The 15,241-nt window shown below is 44.4% G+C and overlaps 1 protein-coding gene across 1 annotated transcript in view; it reads right to left on the bottom strand.

The window, feature by feature from the left end:
* Positions 1-15,241, bottom strand: part of LOC311119197 (partitioning defective 3 homolog B-like) — a gene marked incomplete at its 3' end in the record, with an annotated part of 178,511 nt that overhangs the window by 148,005 nt on the left and 15,265 nt on the right. Inside the window, exon 2 of the mRNA XM_084193931.1 lies at positions 9,632-9,733. Within this exon, the coding sequence (XP_084050057.1) occupies positions 9,632-9,733 (102 nt within the window). The remainder of the gene's footprint in view (positions 1-9,631; positions 9,734-15,241) is intronic.

The following is a 15,241-nucleotide window of genomic DNA, read 5'->3' as shown; positions in this document are numbered from 1 at the left end:
GGAGGACACTGATTAGTTGCAGTACTTCCGAGAACACAACCACTTGCATCTTTCATAGGGAGCTAGCGAGGGACGGAGAGAGAGGGGAGGGGCACGGTATAGGCAGATCAGCCACCAGACAGACAGTCAGAACCCTGCACTAGGCCTATCTATCAGTATAGGCAGGTCAGCCACCAGACAGACAGTCAGAACCGTGCACTAGGCCTATCTATCAGTATAGGCAGGTCAGCCACCAGACAGACAGACAGAACCCTGCACTAGGCCTATCTATCAGTATAGGCAGGTCAGCCACCAGACAGACAGACAGAACCCTGCACTAGGCCTATCTATCAGTATAGGCAGGTCAGCCACCAGACAGACAGTCAGAACCGTGCACTAGGCCTATCTATCAGTATAGGCAGGTCAGCCACCAGACAGACAGACAGAACCCTGCACTAGGTCTATCTATCAGTATAGGCAGGTCAGCCACCAGACAGACAGACAGAACCGTGCACTAGGCCTATATATCAGTATAGGCAGGTCAGCCACCAGACAGTCAGAACCCTGCACTAGGCCTATATATCAGTATAGGCAGGTCAGCCACCAGACAGTCAGAACCGTGCACTAGGCCTATATATCAGTATAGGCAGGTCAGCCACCAGACAGTCAGAACCCTGCACTAGGCCTATCTATCAGTATAGGCAGGTCAGCCACCAGACAGACAGAACCCTGCACTAGGCCTATCTATCAGTATAGGCAGGTCAGCCACCAGACAGTCAGAACCGTGCACTAGGTCTATCTATCAGTATAGGCAGGTCAGCCACCAGACAGACAGTCAGAACCCTGCACTAGGCCTATCTATCAGTATAGGCAGGTCAGCCACCAGACAGACAGTCAGAACCGTGCACTAGGTCTATCTATAAGTATAGGCAGGTCAGCCACCAGACAGACAGTCAGAACCCTGCACTAGGCCTATCTATCAGTATAGGCAGGTCGGCCACCAGACAGACAGTCAGAACCGTGGACTAGGTATATCTATCAGTATAGGCAGGTCGGCCACCAGACAGACAGTCAGAACCCTGCACTAGGCCTATCTATCAGTATAGGCAGGTTGGCCACCAGACAGACAGTCAGAACCGTGCACTAGGCCTATCTATCAGTATAGGCAGGTCAGCCACCAGGCACAGACAGAACCGTGAACTAGGCCTATCTATCAGTATAGGCAGGTCAGCCACCAGACAGACAGAACCCTGCACTAGGTCTATCTACCAGTATAGGCAGGTCAGCCACCAGACAGACAGAACCGTGCACTAGGCCTATCTATCAGTATAGGCAGGTCAGCCACCAGACAGACAGTCAGAACCCTGCACTAGGCCTATCTATCAGTATAGGCAGGTCAGCCACCAGACACACAGAACCCTGCACTAGGCATATCTATCAGTATAGGCAGGTCAGCCACCAGACAGACAGTCAGAACCGTGCACTAGGCCTATCTATCAGTATAGGCAGGTCAGCCACCAGGCAGACAGTCAGAACCCTGCACTAGGCCTATCTATCAGTATAGGCAGGTCAGCCACCAGACAGTCAGAACCGTGGACTAGGTATATCTATCAGTATAGGCAGGTCGGCCACCAGACAGACAGTCAGAACCCTGCACTAGGCCTATAAACCGTTAATCAAAAGCTGTATCTTGCAATGGAATGCTGCATCTCGCAATTTCTTGGCTTGCGATGTTTTCAGTAAAGCAGGGCCTATCATCAATGAATAGGCTATGATATTCTACACGCAACAGACCTAAGACTGAACACACTGTCCTCCTTAGGGAAGAGAAAGAGCAGGCTAGCCAGCTGCACTGACATTTTAATTTTGTGTGTGTGTGTGGGGGGGGGGGGGGGGTCACAAAAAAATGTTGTTTTTCCTTTATGGATTTGTACAGTACCTAACACAGTCAATCAATCAATGAGAACAGCGTACAGTAACTAAGAACGTTTTTTAATTAACCAGGAAAAGACCCTTGGGGTTAGAAACCTGTTTTATGAGGGGGACCTGGCAAGAGGTCAGTAAAAAGTAGTCAGTGTAATACAGTCCATCAATAATCAGAGTACACTACCTAACATAGTCGATCAAAGAGAACAGTACCTGGGTTCTGCTTGTTCTGCAATATTACCAGGCAGCAGATGACTTTTATGGGAAAGCGCCCAGCACCCCTCCCCTCTCATGTGCTCTGATATTAATTAGTCTACAGAAATCCAAAGCTGTGGATCTGATAGGAGCCCTGGCGTCTGTCCCAAATGGGACCCTAGTACCAATACAGTGCACTATTACCAGGGCACAGGTCAAAGTAGTGCACTATAAAGGGAATATGTAGCTATTTGGGACGCACCCCTAATGTCTGAGCGATTCTATTAAAAAGAGGAGAATGGCCTTTTGTTATCCAGTTAAAGATGGACTTACAGAGAACCAATGGCTCCCTGCCTGCCTCCCTCCCTCCCTCCCTCCCTCCCTCCCTGCCTCCCTCCCTCTCTGCCTCCCTCCCTCCCTCCCTGCCTCCCTGCCTCCCTGCCTCCCTCCCTCCCTCCCTCCCTGCCTCCCTGCCTCACTCCCTCCCTCCCTGCCTCACTCCCTCCCTGCGTTTAAAGCCTGGGTAAAGGACAACATTACTGCACCAAGGAGACTTAGTACACTGCTGGCTGGCTGGGTGGCCTTTCAGGTGGGACAGCAGCCAAAGGAGGGTATAGGGTTCAGCCAAAAACAGTTTGTCTGTTCTGTCGGTTGTCTTTCAGCCAAAGCTGTGTGTTTGTTCTGTCTGTTGCTATTGGAGATAAAGTGTCAACGCATAAATAAACCCGATGCAGAGGACCGGTCAGGAGAACAGTCCAAATGGACCAGCCATCTACAGCACCTAGGACCGGTCAGGAGAACAGTCCAAATGGACCAGCCATCTACAGCACCTAGGACCGGTCAGGTGAACAGTCCAAATGGACCAGCCATCTACAGCACCTAGGACCGGTCAGGAGAACAGTCCAAATGGACCAGCCATCTACAGCACCTAGGACCGGTCAGGAGAACAGTCCAAATGGACCAGCCATCTGCAGCACCTAATAATATCAGGATCCAACCTTCATTCAATGGACCAGCCATCTACAGCACCTAGGACCGGTCAGGAGAACAGTCCAAATGGACCAGCCATCTGCAGCACCTAATACTATCAGGATCCAACCTTCATTTGTCCATTATCATCTCTCTTTTCATCCCTCAAGCCATTAAAGGCCCAGTGCAGTGAAAAACTTGATTTTACTGTGAAATTGTGAAAATGATGATAATACCCTTTTAGTGTAAGAGCTGTTTGAAAAGGCCACCTGAAATTTCCGCCTGTTTTGGTGGGATGGAGTTTTGGCCTGCCTGGTGACATCACCAGGTGGTAAATTAGTTAATAGACCAATAAGACGGAGAGTTCCAATAACAGATGATTTTCCATTTTTCCCTCCACACTCAGACCGTCCTAGAAAAACATTCTTGAGAAATTGCTCTTTGCTAAGAAGCTATTTTTGTTTGTTTTCAATTAAAATGGTCAAAAAGAATCACAGAAAGGTACTTACTTAACTGTTACCCCAGAAATGATTTGATATTAGGATAGAAACGGCTGCATTGGGACATTTATTCTCTCTGAGTGAGAATACAATACCATTGTCTATTTCCATTGAAATAAATGAATTTATAACACAGGGTATGAATCTATATAACCTCTATGTTGTAGGGTAGACTGATCAGAGATAGATATAGAGATAGCTAGATCTTCCTTATCACTGTAACCAGTGCAGTGTTGAAGTGTTGTGGTTGCAGGTTCACTTGGCACATCTAAAGCCTTTTCTTTTGGGGTGTTGCTATAGGCCACCAAGTGCTAACAGTCAGTATCTAAATAATATGTGTGAAATGCTTGATAGTGTATGTGATGTAAACAGAGAGGTCTACTTTCTTGGGGACCTGAATATTGACTGGTTTTCATCAAGCTGTCAGCTCAAGGAGGAAGCTTCTCACTGTAACCAGTGCCTGTAATCTGGTTCAGGTTATTAATCAACCTACCGTGGTGTTCACAAACACTACAGGAACAAGATCACCCACATTGTATCGATCACATTTTTACTAATACTGTAGAACTTTGTTCTAAAGCTGTATCCGTACCCATTGGATGCAGCGATCACAACATAGTGGCTATATCCAGGAAAGCCAAAGTTCCAAAAGCTGGAACTAAAATAGTGTATAAGAGATCATACAAAAGATTTTGCTGTGACTCGTGTGGATGATGTTAAACATATGTGTCGGTCTGATGTGATTAATAAGGAGCATCCAGACGCAGCACTTGATGAATTTATGAAATTGCTTCTTACATTTACATTTAAGTCATTTAGCAGACGCTCTTATCCAGAGCGACTCCCAATTATTGCTAAAAATGCACCTGTTAAGAAACTGACTGTTAGAACTGTTAAGGCTCCGTGGATTGATGAGGAATTGAAAAACTGTCTGGTTGAAAGAGACGGGGCAAAAGGAGTGGCTAATAAGTCTGGCTGCACATCTGACTGGCTGACTTACTGCAAATTGAGAAATTATGTGACTAAACTCAACAAAAAGAAGAAACTGTATTATGAAGCCAAGATTAATGATATAAAGAATGATGAAAAAAATAATATTTGAAGTACTTTAAATGAAATTATGGGCAGAAAGACAAATTCAACTCCATCTTTCATCGAATCAGATGGCTTATTCATCACAAAACCATTTGATGTCGCCAATTATTTTAATGATTACTTCATTGGCAAAGTGGGCAAACTTAGGCAGGAAATGCCAACAACGAACAGTGAGCCATCGTATTCATGCATAAAAAAACACAAATAATGAAAGAAAAGCATCGCAAGTTTGAATTTTGTAAAGTTGGTGTGGGAGAGGTGGAATTTCTTTTATCGATCAATAATGACAAACCTCCTGGCATTGACAACTTAGATGGAAACCTGAGGATGGTAGCTGACTCTATAGCCACTCCTATCTTTCATATCTTTAATCTGAGCCTAGAGTTAATCTTTGTCCTCAGGCCTGGAGGGAAGCCAAAGTCATTCCGCTACCCAAGAGTGGTAAAGCGGCCTTTACTGGTTCTAACAGCAGACCTATCAGCTTGCTGCCAGCTCTTAGCAAACTGTTGGAAAAAATGGTGTTTGACCAAATACAATGCATATTAACAACAGACTTTCAGCATACTTATAGAGAAGGGCAACATGTCGTGTGGTCGAGTGCTGCAAGGAAAGACCTACAGTGAGGGAAATAAGTATTTGATCCCCTGCTGATTTTGTACGGTTTGCCCCCTGACAAAGAAATGATCAGTCTATAATTTTAATGGTAGGTTTATTTGAACAGTGAGAGACAGAATAACAACAAAAAAATCCAGAAAAACGCATGTCAAAAATGATTCGCATTTTAATGAGGGAAATAAGTATTTGACCCCCTCTCAATCAGAAAGATTTCTGGCTCCCAGGTGTCTTTTATAAAGGTAATGAGCTGAGATTAGGAGCACACTCTTAAAGGGAGTGCTCCTAATCTCAGCTTGTTACCTGTATAAAAGACACCTGTCCACAGAAGCAATCAATCAATCAGATTCCAAACTCTCCACCATGGCCAAGACCAAAGAGCTCTCCAAGGATGTCAGGGACAAGATTGTAGACCTACACAAGGCTGGAATGGGCTACAAGACCATCGCCAAGCAGCTTGGTGAGACGGTGACAACAGTTGGTGCGATTATTCGCAAATGGAAGAAACACAAAATAACTGTCAATCTCCCTCGGCCTGGGGCTCCATGCAAGATCTCACTTCGTGGAGTTGCAATGATCATGAGAACGGTGAGGAATCAGCCCAGAACTACAAGGAAGGATCTTGTCAATGATCTCAAGGCAGCTGGGACCATAGTCACCAAGAAAACAATTGGTAACACGCTATGCCGTGAAGGACTGAAATCCTGCAGCGTCCGCAAGGTCCCCCTGCTCAAGAAAGCACATATACAGGGCCGTCTGAAGTTTGCCAATGAACATCTGAATGATTCAGAGGAGAACTGGGTGAAAGTGTTGTGGTCAGATGAGAACAAAATCGAGCTCTTTGGCATCAACTCAACTCGCCGTGTTTGGAGGAGGAGGAATGCTGCCTACGACCAAGAACACCATCCCCACCGTCAAACATGGAGGTGGAAACATTATGCTTTGGGGGTGTTTTTCTGCTAAGGGGAGAGGACAACTTCACCGCATCAAAGGGACGATGGACGGGGCCATGTACCGTCAAATCTTGAGTGAGAACCTCCTTCCCTCAGCCAGGGCATTGAAAATGGGTTGTGGATGGGTATTCCAGCATGACAATGACCCAAAACACACGGCCAAGGCAACAAAGGAGTGGCTCAAGAGGAAGCACATTAAGGTCCTGGAGTGGCCTAGCCAGTCTCCAGACCTTAATCCCATAGAAAATCTGTGGAGGGAGCTGAAGGTTCGAGTTGCCAAACGTCAGCCTCGAAACCTTAATGACTTGGAGAAGATCTGCAAAGAGGAGTGGGACAAAATCCCTCCTGAGATGTGTGCAAACCTGGTGGCCAACTACAAGAAATGTCTGACCTCTGATTGCCAACAATGGTTTTGCCACCAAGTACTAAATCATGTTTTGCAGGGGGGTCAAATACTTATTTCCATAATTAAAATGCAAATTAATTTATAACATTTTTGACAAGTGTTTTTCTGGATTTTTTTGTTATTCTGTCTCTCACTGTTCAAATAAACCTACCATTAAAATTATAGACTGATCATGTCTTTGTCAGTGGGCAAACGTACAAAATCAGCAGGGGATCAAATACTTTTTTCCCTCACTGTAGTTAAGCTGCAGCTGGTCCAGAACAGAGCGGCACGTCTTGCTCTTCATTGTAATCGGAGGGCTGATATAAATACTATGCATGCCAGTCTCTCTTGGCTAAGAGTTGAGGAGAGACTGACTGCATCGCTTATTTTTATAAGAAACATGAATGTGTTGAAAATCCCAAATTGTTTGCATAGTCAATTTACACACATGTCTGACACACACACTTACCCCACCAGACATGCCACCAGGGGTCTTTTCACAGTCCCCAAATCCAGAACAAATTCAAGTAAGCTTACAGTATTATATAGAACCATTATTGCATGGTCCATCTCATATTGCTCAAATGAACAGCAAATCTGTTTTCAAAAAACAGATAAACCAACGCCCCACAGCACAACGCCTCTCCCCTATTTGACCTAGATAGTTTGTGTGTATGTATTGATATGTAGGCTACGTGTGCCTTTTTTAAATTGATGTAGTTCTGTCCTTGAGCTGTTCTTGTCTATTAATGTTCTGTATTATGTCATGTGTCATGTTTTGTGTGGACCCCAGGAAGAGCAGCTGCTGCTTTCACAACAGCTAATGGGGATCCTGATAAAATACCAAAACACCTAAATAGCTTGTAGATTAGAAACACAGCAAAGACCAACGGCTAAAAGCAACAGGTGGCTGTGGTGTGTTGTGTTAGTGATCACCTGCTGGGTGTCCACAAGTGGTGGCCATTCAACATGTAGAATCATCACGTCGAGACGAACAGAAAATGACGACCGATATTCTGGTCAGAGGCAATAGGAATATTCTGGTCAGAGGCAATAGGAATATTCTGGTCAGAGGCAATAGGAATATTCTGGTCAGAGGCAATAGGAATATTCTGGTCAGAGGCAATAGGAATATTCTGGTCAGAGGCAATAGGAATATTCTGGTCAGAGGCAATAGGAATATTCTTTCCCTGGTCAAAAGTAGTGCACTATATAGGGAATAGGGGGCCATTCTCTGGTCTAAAGTAGTGCACTATATAGGGAATAGGGGGCCATTCTCTGGTCTAAAGTAGTGCACTACATAGGGAATAGGGTGCCATTTGGGACTGAGCCATATATCTAGACGTCCTCCTCTAGACGTCCTCCTCTAGACGTCCTCCTCTAGACGTCCTCCTTACCTCATCATCAGTTCTAATATTATCAGGGCCCCAATAGATAACTAGCAGCATGATGAGATCTACGCCCGTGATGGGAATAACTCTTAATACAACTCTTAACCCAATGGTTCTCAACCCGGGGTATACCTCTTAACCCAATGGTTCTCAACCTGGGGCATACCTCTTAACCCAATGGTTCTCAACCTGGGGCATACCTCTTAACCCAATGGTTCTCAACCTGGGGCATACCTCTTAACCCAATGGTTCTCAACCCGGGGCATACCTCTTAACCCAATGGTTCTCAACCTGGGGCATACCTCTTAGACCAATGGTTCTCAACCTGGGGTATACCTCTTAGACCAATGGTTCTCAACCTGGGGTATACCTCTTAGACCAATGGTTCTCAACCCGGGGTATACCTCTTAACCCAATGGTTCTCAACCTGGGGTATACCTCTTAACCCAATGGTTCTCAACCCGGGGTATACCTCTTAACCCAATGGTTCTCAACCCGGGGTATACCTCTTAACCCAATGGTTCTCAACCTGGGGCATACCTCTTCACCCAATGGTTCTCAACCTGGGGCATACCTCTTAACCCAATGGTTCTCAACCCGGGGTATACCTCTTAACCCAATGGTTCTCAACCTGGGGCATACCTCTTCACCCAATGGTTCTCAACCTGGGGCATACCTCTTAACCCAATGGTTCTCAACCCGGGGTATACCTCTTAACCCAATGGTTCTCAACCCGGGGTATACCTCTTAACCCAATGGTTCTCAACCCGGGGTATACCTCTTAACCCAATGGTTCTCAACCCGGGGTATACCTCTTAACCCAATGGTTCTCAACCCGGGGTACTAGTAAATAGGCCTACTGACCAGTTGCTATGTAGCCTACTATGGGCAGAGCAAAATGTGATTGACAGTACAGTCACCAACATGTGATTGACAGTACAGTCACCAACATGTGATTGACAGTACAGTCACCAACATGTGATTGACAGTACAGTCACCAACATGTGATTGAGGGTACAGTCACCAACATGTGATTGACAGTACAGTCACCAACATGTGATTGAGGGTACAGTCACCAACATGTGATTGACAGTACAGTCACCAACATGTGATTGAGGGTACAGTCACCAACATGTGATTGACAGTACAGTCACCAACATGTGATTGAGGGTACAGTCACCAACATGTGATTGACAGTACAGTCACCAACATGTGATTGAGGGTACAGTCACCAACATGTGATTGACAGTACAGTCACCAACATGTGATTGAGGGTACAGTCACCAACATGTGATTGACAGTACAGTCACCAACATGTGATTGACAGTACAGTCACCAACATGTGATTGACAGTACAGTCACCAACATGTGATTGACAGTACAGTCACCAACATGTGATTGAGGGTACAGTCACCAACATGTGATTGAGGGTACAGTCACCAACATGTGATTGAGGGTACAGTCACCAAAGAAAGCACTGATAGCTACACAATAGATCATTGTTACCTTTTCTTTGTCCAAAAGTAGTGCAATACGTAGGGAATAGGGTGCAATTTCCCTGGTCAAAAGTAGTGCACTACATAGGGAATAGGGTGCCATTTGGGACCAGTAGATGATCGTTACCTTGTCTCTGTCCTCCACCAGGTCAGTCAGTACATCATCAGGGTCCAGGATACCCCCGTCACAGTACTCCACATGGTGTGTACGAACCAGGAAGTCTCCCTCCTATAGAGGAAGCACATCAACCAATCAATCAAACATCCTCACTTCATCATGGAACACAAACATGAACCAAATCAAACATCCTCACTTCATCATGGAACACAAACCAATCAAACATCCTCACTTCATCATGGAACACAAACATGAACCAATCAAACATCCTCACTTCATCATGGAACACAAACATGAACCAATCAAACATCCTCACTTCATCATGGAACACAAACATGAACCAATCAAACATCCTCACTTCATCATGGAACATAAACATGAACCAATTAAACATCCTCATTTCATTATGGAACACAAACATGAACCAATCAAACATCCTCACTTTATCATGGAACCCAAACATGAACCAATCAAACATCCTCACTTCATTATGGAACACAAACATGAACCAATCAAACATCCTCACTTCATTATGGAACACAAACATGAACCAATCAACATCCTAATGTCTTAATGGCACAACGAACACAACCAATCAACATCCTCATTCATTGACGGTACACAAACAGAGTGCATGATGTCTCCATTGTCCACAACACCACCTCACAAAAGGCACAATAAACAGCATGTCTCTTTTTTTTAACAACAGGATACATCTGTGAATTAGATATTTTGTAATTCCAATGTAATTTATGAAATTACAATGTTTGCCTAATGTTTTTAGGTTGGGTAACACTTGACAGTTGAAATCTCTAAGTGGAGAAACAGAAAAGACTTCGAAGTCTGCCTAATAATGCAAGTGTCTGCCCCGAGTACAGTCTCTAGGCCTCAACAAATGGAGAGAACTAGCTTGCTACTCATTAAAACTACCTCCGCCAGATACAGGCACTCCCATTCTCTACAGTCATCCAGAGCTGGGGTGACAGAGGCCAGAGGGGAGGCTGGAGCTGGGAGGAACAGGGACCTGACCTGGGGGGACAGAGGCCAGAGAGGAGGCTGGAGCTGGGAGGAATAGGGACCTGACCTGGGGGGACAGAGGCCAGAGGGGAGGCTGGAGCTGGGAGGAACAGGGACCTGACCTGGGGGGACAGAGGCCAGAGGGGAGGCTGGAGCTGGGAGGAACAGGGACCTGACCTGGGGGGACAGAGGCCAGAGAGGAGGCTGGAGCTGGGAGGAACAGGGACCTGACCTGGGGGTCCAGAGAGGAGGCTGGAGCTGGGAGGAACAGGGACCTGACCTGGGTGGACAGAGGCCAGAGGGGAGGCTGGAGCTGGGAGGAACAGGGACCTGACCTGGGGGGACAGAGGCCAGAGTGGAGGCTGGAGCTGGGAGGAACAGGGACCTGACCTGGGGGGACCGAGGCCAGAGGGGAGGCTGGAGCTGGGAGGAACAGGGACCTGACCTGGGGGGACAGAGGCCAGAGGGGAGGCTGGAGCTGGGAGGAACAGGGACCTGACCTGGGTGGACAGAGGCCAGAGGGGAGGCTGAAGCTGGGAGGAACAGGGACCTGACCTGGGGGGACAGAGGCCAGAGAGGAGGCTGGAGCTGGGAGGAACAGGGACCTGACCTGGGGGGACAGAGGCCAGAGGGGAGGCTGGAGCTGGGAGGAACAGGGACCTGACCTGGGGGGACAGAGGCCAGAGTGGAGGCTGGAGCTGGGAGGAACAGGGACCTGACCTGGGCCTCTACACTGCTGCTAGTGCCCCTGATTAATGACAACACACCACCGCTTGACAGCTATTATAAAAACAACATGTCAAATCTAATTGTATTTGTCACATGCTTCGTAAATAACAGGTGTCGACTAACAGTGAAATGCTGACTTACTGGCCCTTCCCAACAACGCAGAGAGAAAAATAGAAAAATTATAGAAAAATTATAGAAAAATTATAACACGAGGAATAAATACACAAATAGTAACAATAACTTCTAACCTCTCGGTAACAATAACTTCTAACCTCTCGGTAACAATAACTTCTAACCTCTCGGTAACAATAACTTCTAACCTCTCGGTAACAATAACTTCTAACCTCTCAGTAACAATAACTTCTAACCTCTCTGTAACAATAACTTCTAACCTCTCGGTAACAATAACTTCTAACCTCTCGGTAACAATAACTTCTAACCTCTCTGTAACAATAACTTCTAACCTCTCGGTAACAATAACTTCTAACCTCTCTGTAACAATAACTTCTAACCTCTCAGTAACAATAACTTCTAACCTCTCTGTAACAATAACTTGGCAATAACTTCTAACCTCTCAGTAACAATAACTTCTAACCTCTCGGTAACAATAACTTCTAACCTCTCTGTAACAATAACTTGGCAATAACTTCTAACCTCTCAGTAACAATAACTTCTAACCTCTCGGTAACAATAACTTCTAACCTCTCGGTAACAATAACTTCTAACCTCTCTGTAACAATAACTTCTAACCTCTCGGTAACAATAACTTCTAACCTCTCTGTAACAATAACTTCTAACCTCTCAGTAACAATAACTTCTAACCTCTCTGTAACAATAACTTGGCAATAACTTCTAACCTCTCAGTAACAATAACTTCTAACCTCTCGGTAACAATAACTTCTAACCTCTCTGTAACAATAACTTGGCAATAACTTCTAACCTCTCAGTAACAATAACTTCTAACCTCTCGGTAACAATAACTTCTAACCTCTCGGTAACAATAACTTTAACCTCTCGGTAACAATAACTTCTAACCTCTCAGTAACAATAACTTCTAACCTCTCAGTAACAATAACTTCTAACCTCTCGGTAACAATAACTTGGCAATAACTTCTAACCTCTCAGTAACAATAACTTCTAACCTCTCGGTAACAATAACTTCTAACCTCTCGGAAACAATAACTTCTAACCTCCCGGTAACAATAACTTCTAACCTCTCGGTAACAATAACTTCTAACCTCTCAGTAACAATAACTTGGCAATAACTTCTAACCTCTCTGGATTACAACCAAATTATGACAAATGTACTCTCTGGATCACAAAAAAATACTATTTTTACATTACCATGTAGTTTACCAATAAAATGGTCTGATGGTGATGTGGATATACTCGGAATACATATCCCAAAGGAAATAAATGATCTCACTCCAATACATTTTAATAGAAAGTTGGCAAAAATAGAAAAGATCTTGCTACCATGGAAAGGTAAATACCTGTCTATTTGTGGAAAAATCCCCCTGATTAACTCTTTAGTATTATCCCAGTTTACCTATTTGCTTATGGTCTTGCCTACGCCTAGCGAACAGTTTTTTAAATTATATGAGAAATAAATATTCCATTTTATTTGGAACGGCAAGCCAGACAAAATTAAACTGGCCTATTTATATAATGAATATGAATTCGGAGGAGAGAAATGATTAAATATTAAAGCATTAGACCTATCACTAAAAGCTTCAGTCATACAAAAGTTATACTTAAATCCGAACTGGTTCTGTAGCAAATTAGTCAGAAGGTCTCAACCCATGTTCAAGAAAGGCCTTTTTCTCTTTATTCAGATTACAACCTCTCACTTTCAGTTATTTGAAAAGGAAATCATCTCCCAAATATCACTATTTCTAAAACAAGCAATAGAAAGTTGGTTGCAATTTCAATTGAATCCTCCAGAAACGAAAATAATGCAACAAATATTGTGGTTAAACTCAAATATACTAATTGACAAAAAAACTTCTTTTTTTTGACAAAATGTTTAAAAAAGGTATAATCTTCGTAAATGATATCATCGGTAGGACTGGTGGAGTTATGTCGCACATGCAGCTAACAAAAACATATGGAAATGTCTGCTCTACCCAAAATTACAACCAAATAATTGCAGCCTTACCGCAAAAATGGAAGAGGAAAGTGGAGGGGGGAAAAAGTAAGGAACTTGTCTGTCGGTCTTGCATTAAAGAACATAATTGGTTAAGGAAAACTGTGATAAATAAAAAAGTATACCAGTTTCATTTAAGGACCAAAGGATTGACAGCCATCCCATATACACTGCTCAAAAAAAATAAAGGGAACACTAAAATAACACATCCTAGATCTGAATGAATGAAATAATCTTATTAAATACTTTTTCCTTTACATAGTTGAATGTGCTGACAACAAAATCACACAAAAATTATCAATGGAAATCAAATGTATCAACCCATGGAGGTCTGGATTTGGAGTCACCCTCAAAATTAAAGTGGAAAACCACACTACAGGCTGATCCAACTTTGATGTAATGTCCTTAAAACAAGTCAAAATGAGGCTCAGTAGTGTGTGTGGCCTCCACGTGCCTGTATGACCTCCCTACAACGCCTGGGCATGCTCCTGATGAGGTGGGGGATGGTCTCCTGAGGGATCTCCTCCCAGACCTGGACTAAAGCATCCGCCAACTCCTGGACAGTCTGTGGTGCAACGTGGCGTTGGTGGATGGAGCGAGACATGATGTCCCAGATGTGCTCAATTGGATTCAGGTCTGGGGAACGGGCGGGCCAGTCCATAGCATCAATGCCTTCCTCTTGCAGGAACTGCTGACACACTCCAGCCACATGAGGTCTAGCATTGTCTTGCATTAGGAGGAACCCAGGGCCAACCGCACCAGCATAAGGTCTCACAAGGGGTCTGAGGATCTCATCTCGGTACCTAATGGCAGTCAGGCTACCTCTGGCGAGCACATGCAATATTTACCTGGAGCTAACCTTGCAGATAGCATTACTGGGTGATCTGAAAAGTCATAGTCAATCGATCAATAATATCATAATACTTTTAGCAAAAATGTTTATTTTTAATTCACAATCTGTAGAAACAATGAGAATAAAAAGGTTCATAACTCTTGTAAAACATCACAGTTGAAATATATATGGCAAATAGAAATCCAATATGGATGGTGTTGAGAGAGAGAGAGACAGAGACACAGACACAGAGACAGAGACAGAGACAGAGACAGAGACAGAGACACAGACAGACAGAGAGAGAGACAGAGAGAGAGAGAGAGAGAGAGAGAGAGAGAGAGAGAGAGAGAGAGAGAGAGAGAGAGAGAGAGAGATCCCAGATCTCTACCTAGTGAGCTGGACCACAATGATCAGGAAACAACTTCTCTCACACAATTACTAATCACAGACAGACCTCCACCAAGCCTCGGCCCCGTGCATCATCACAATCTCTAGACAGTTCTACACTAGAGAATGGCACCCTATTCCCTATATAGTGCACTACTTTAGACCAGAGAATGGCACCCTATTCCCTATATAGTGCACTACTTTAGACCAGAGAATGGCACCCTATTCCCTATATAGTGCACTACTTTAGACCAGAGAATGGCACCCTATTCCCTATATAGTGCACTACTTTAGACCAGAGAATGGCACCCTATTCCCTATATAGTGCACTACTTTAGACCAGAGAATGGCACCCTATTCCCTATATAGTGCACTACTTTAGACCAGAGAATGGCACCCTATTCCCTATGTAGTGCACTACTTTAGACCAGAGAATGGCACCCTATTCCCTATATAGTGCACTACTTTAGACCAGAGAATGGCACCCTATTCCCTACATAGTGCACTA

Source organism: Coregonus lavaretus (genome assembly GCF_964263955.1).
Source record: "Coregonus lavaretus genome assembly, contig: HAP1_SCAFFOLD_872, whole genome shotgun sequence".
NCBI classification, from domain to species: domain Eukaryota; kingdom Metazoa; phylum Chordata; class Actinopteri; order Salmoniformes; family Salmonidae; genus Coregonus; species Coregonus lavaretus.
The sequence above is the reverse complement of the archived record's forward strand: the minus strand, read 5'-3'. Positions and strand labels throughout refer to the sequence as shown.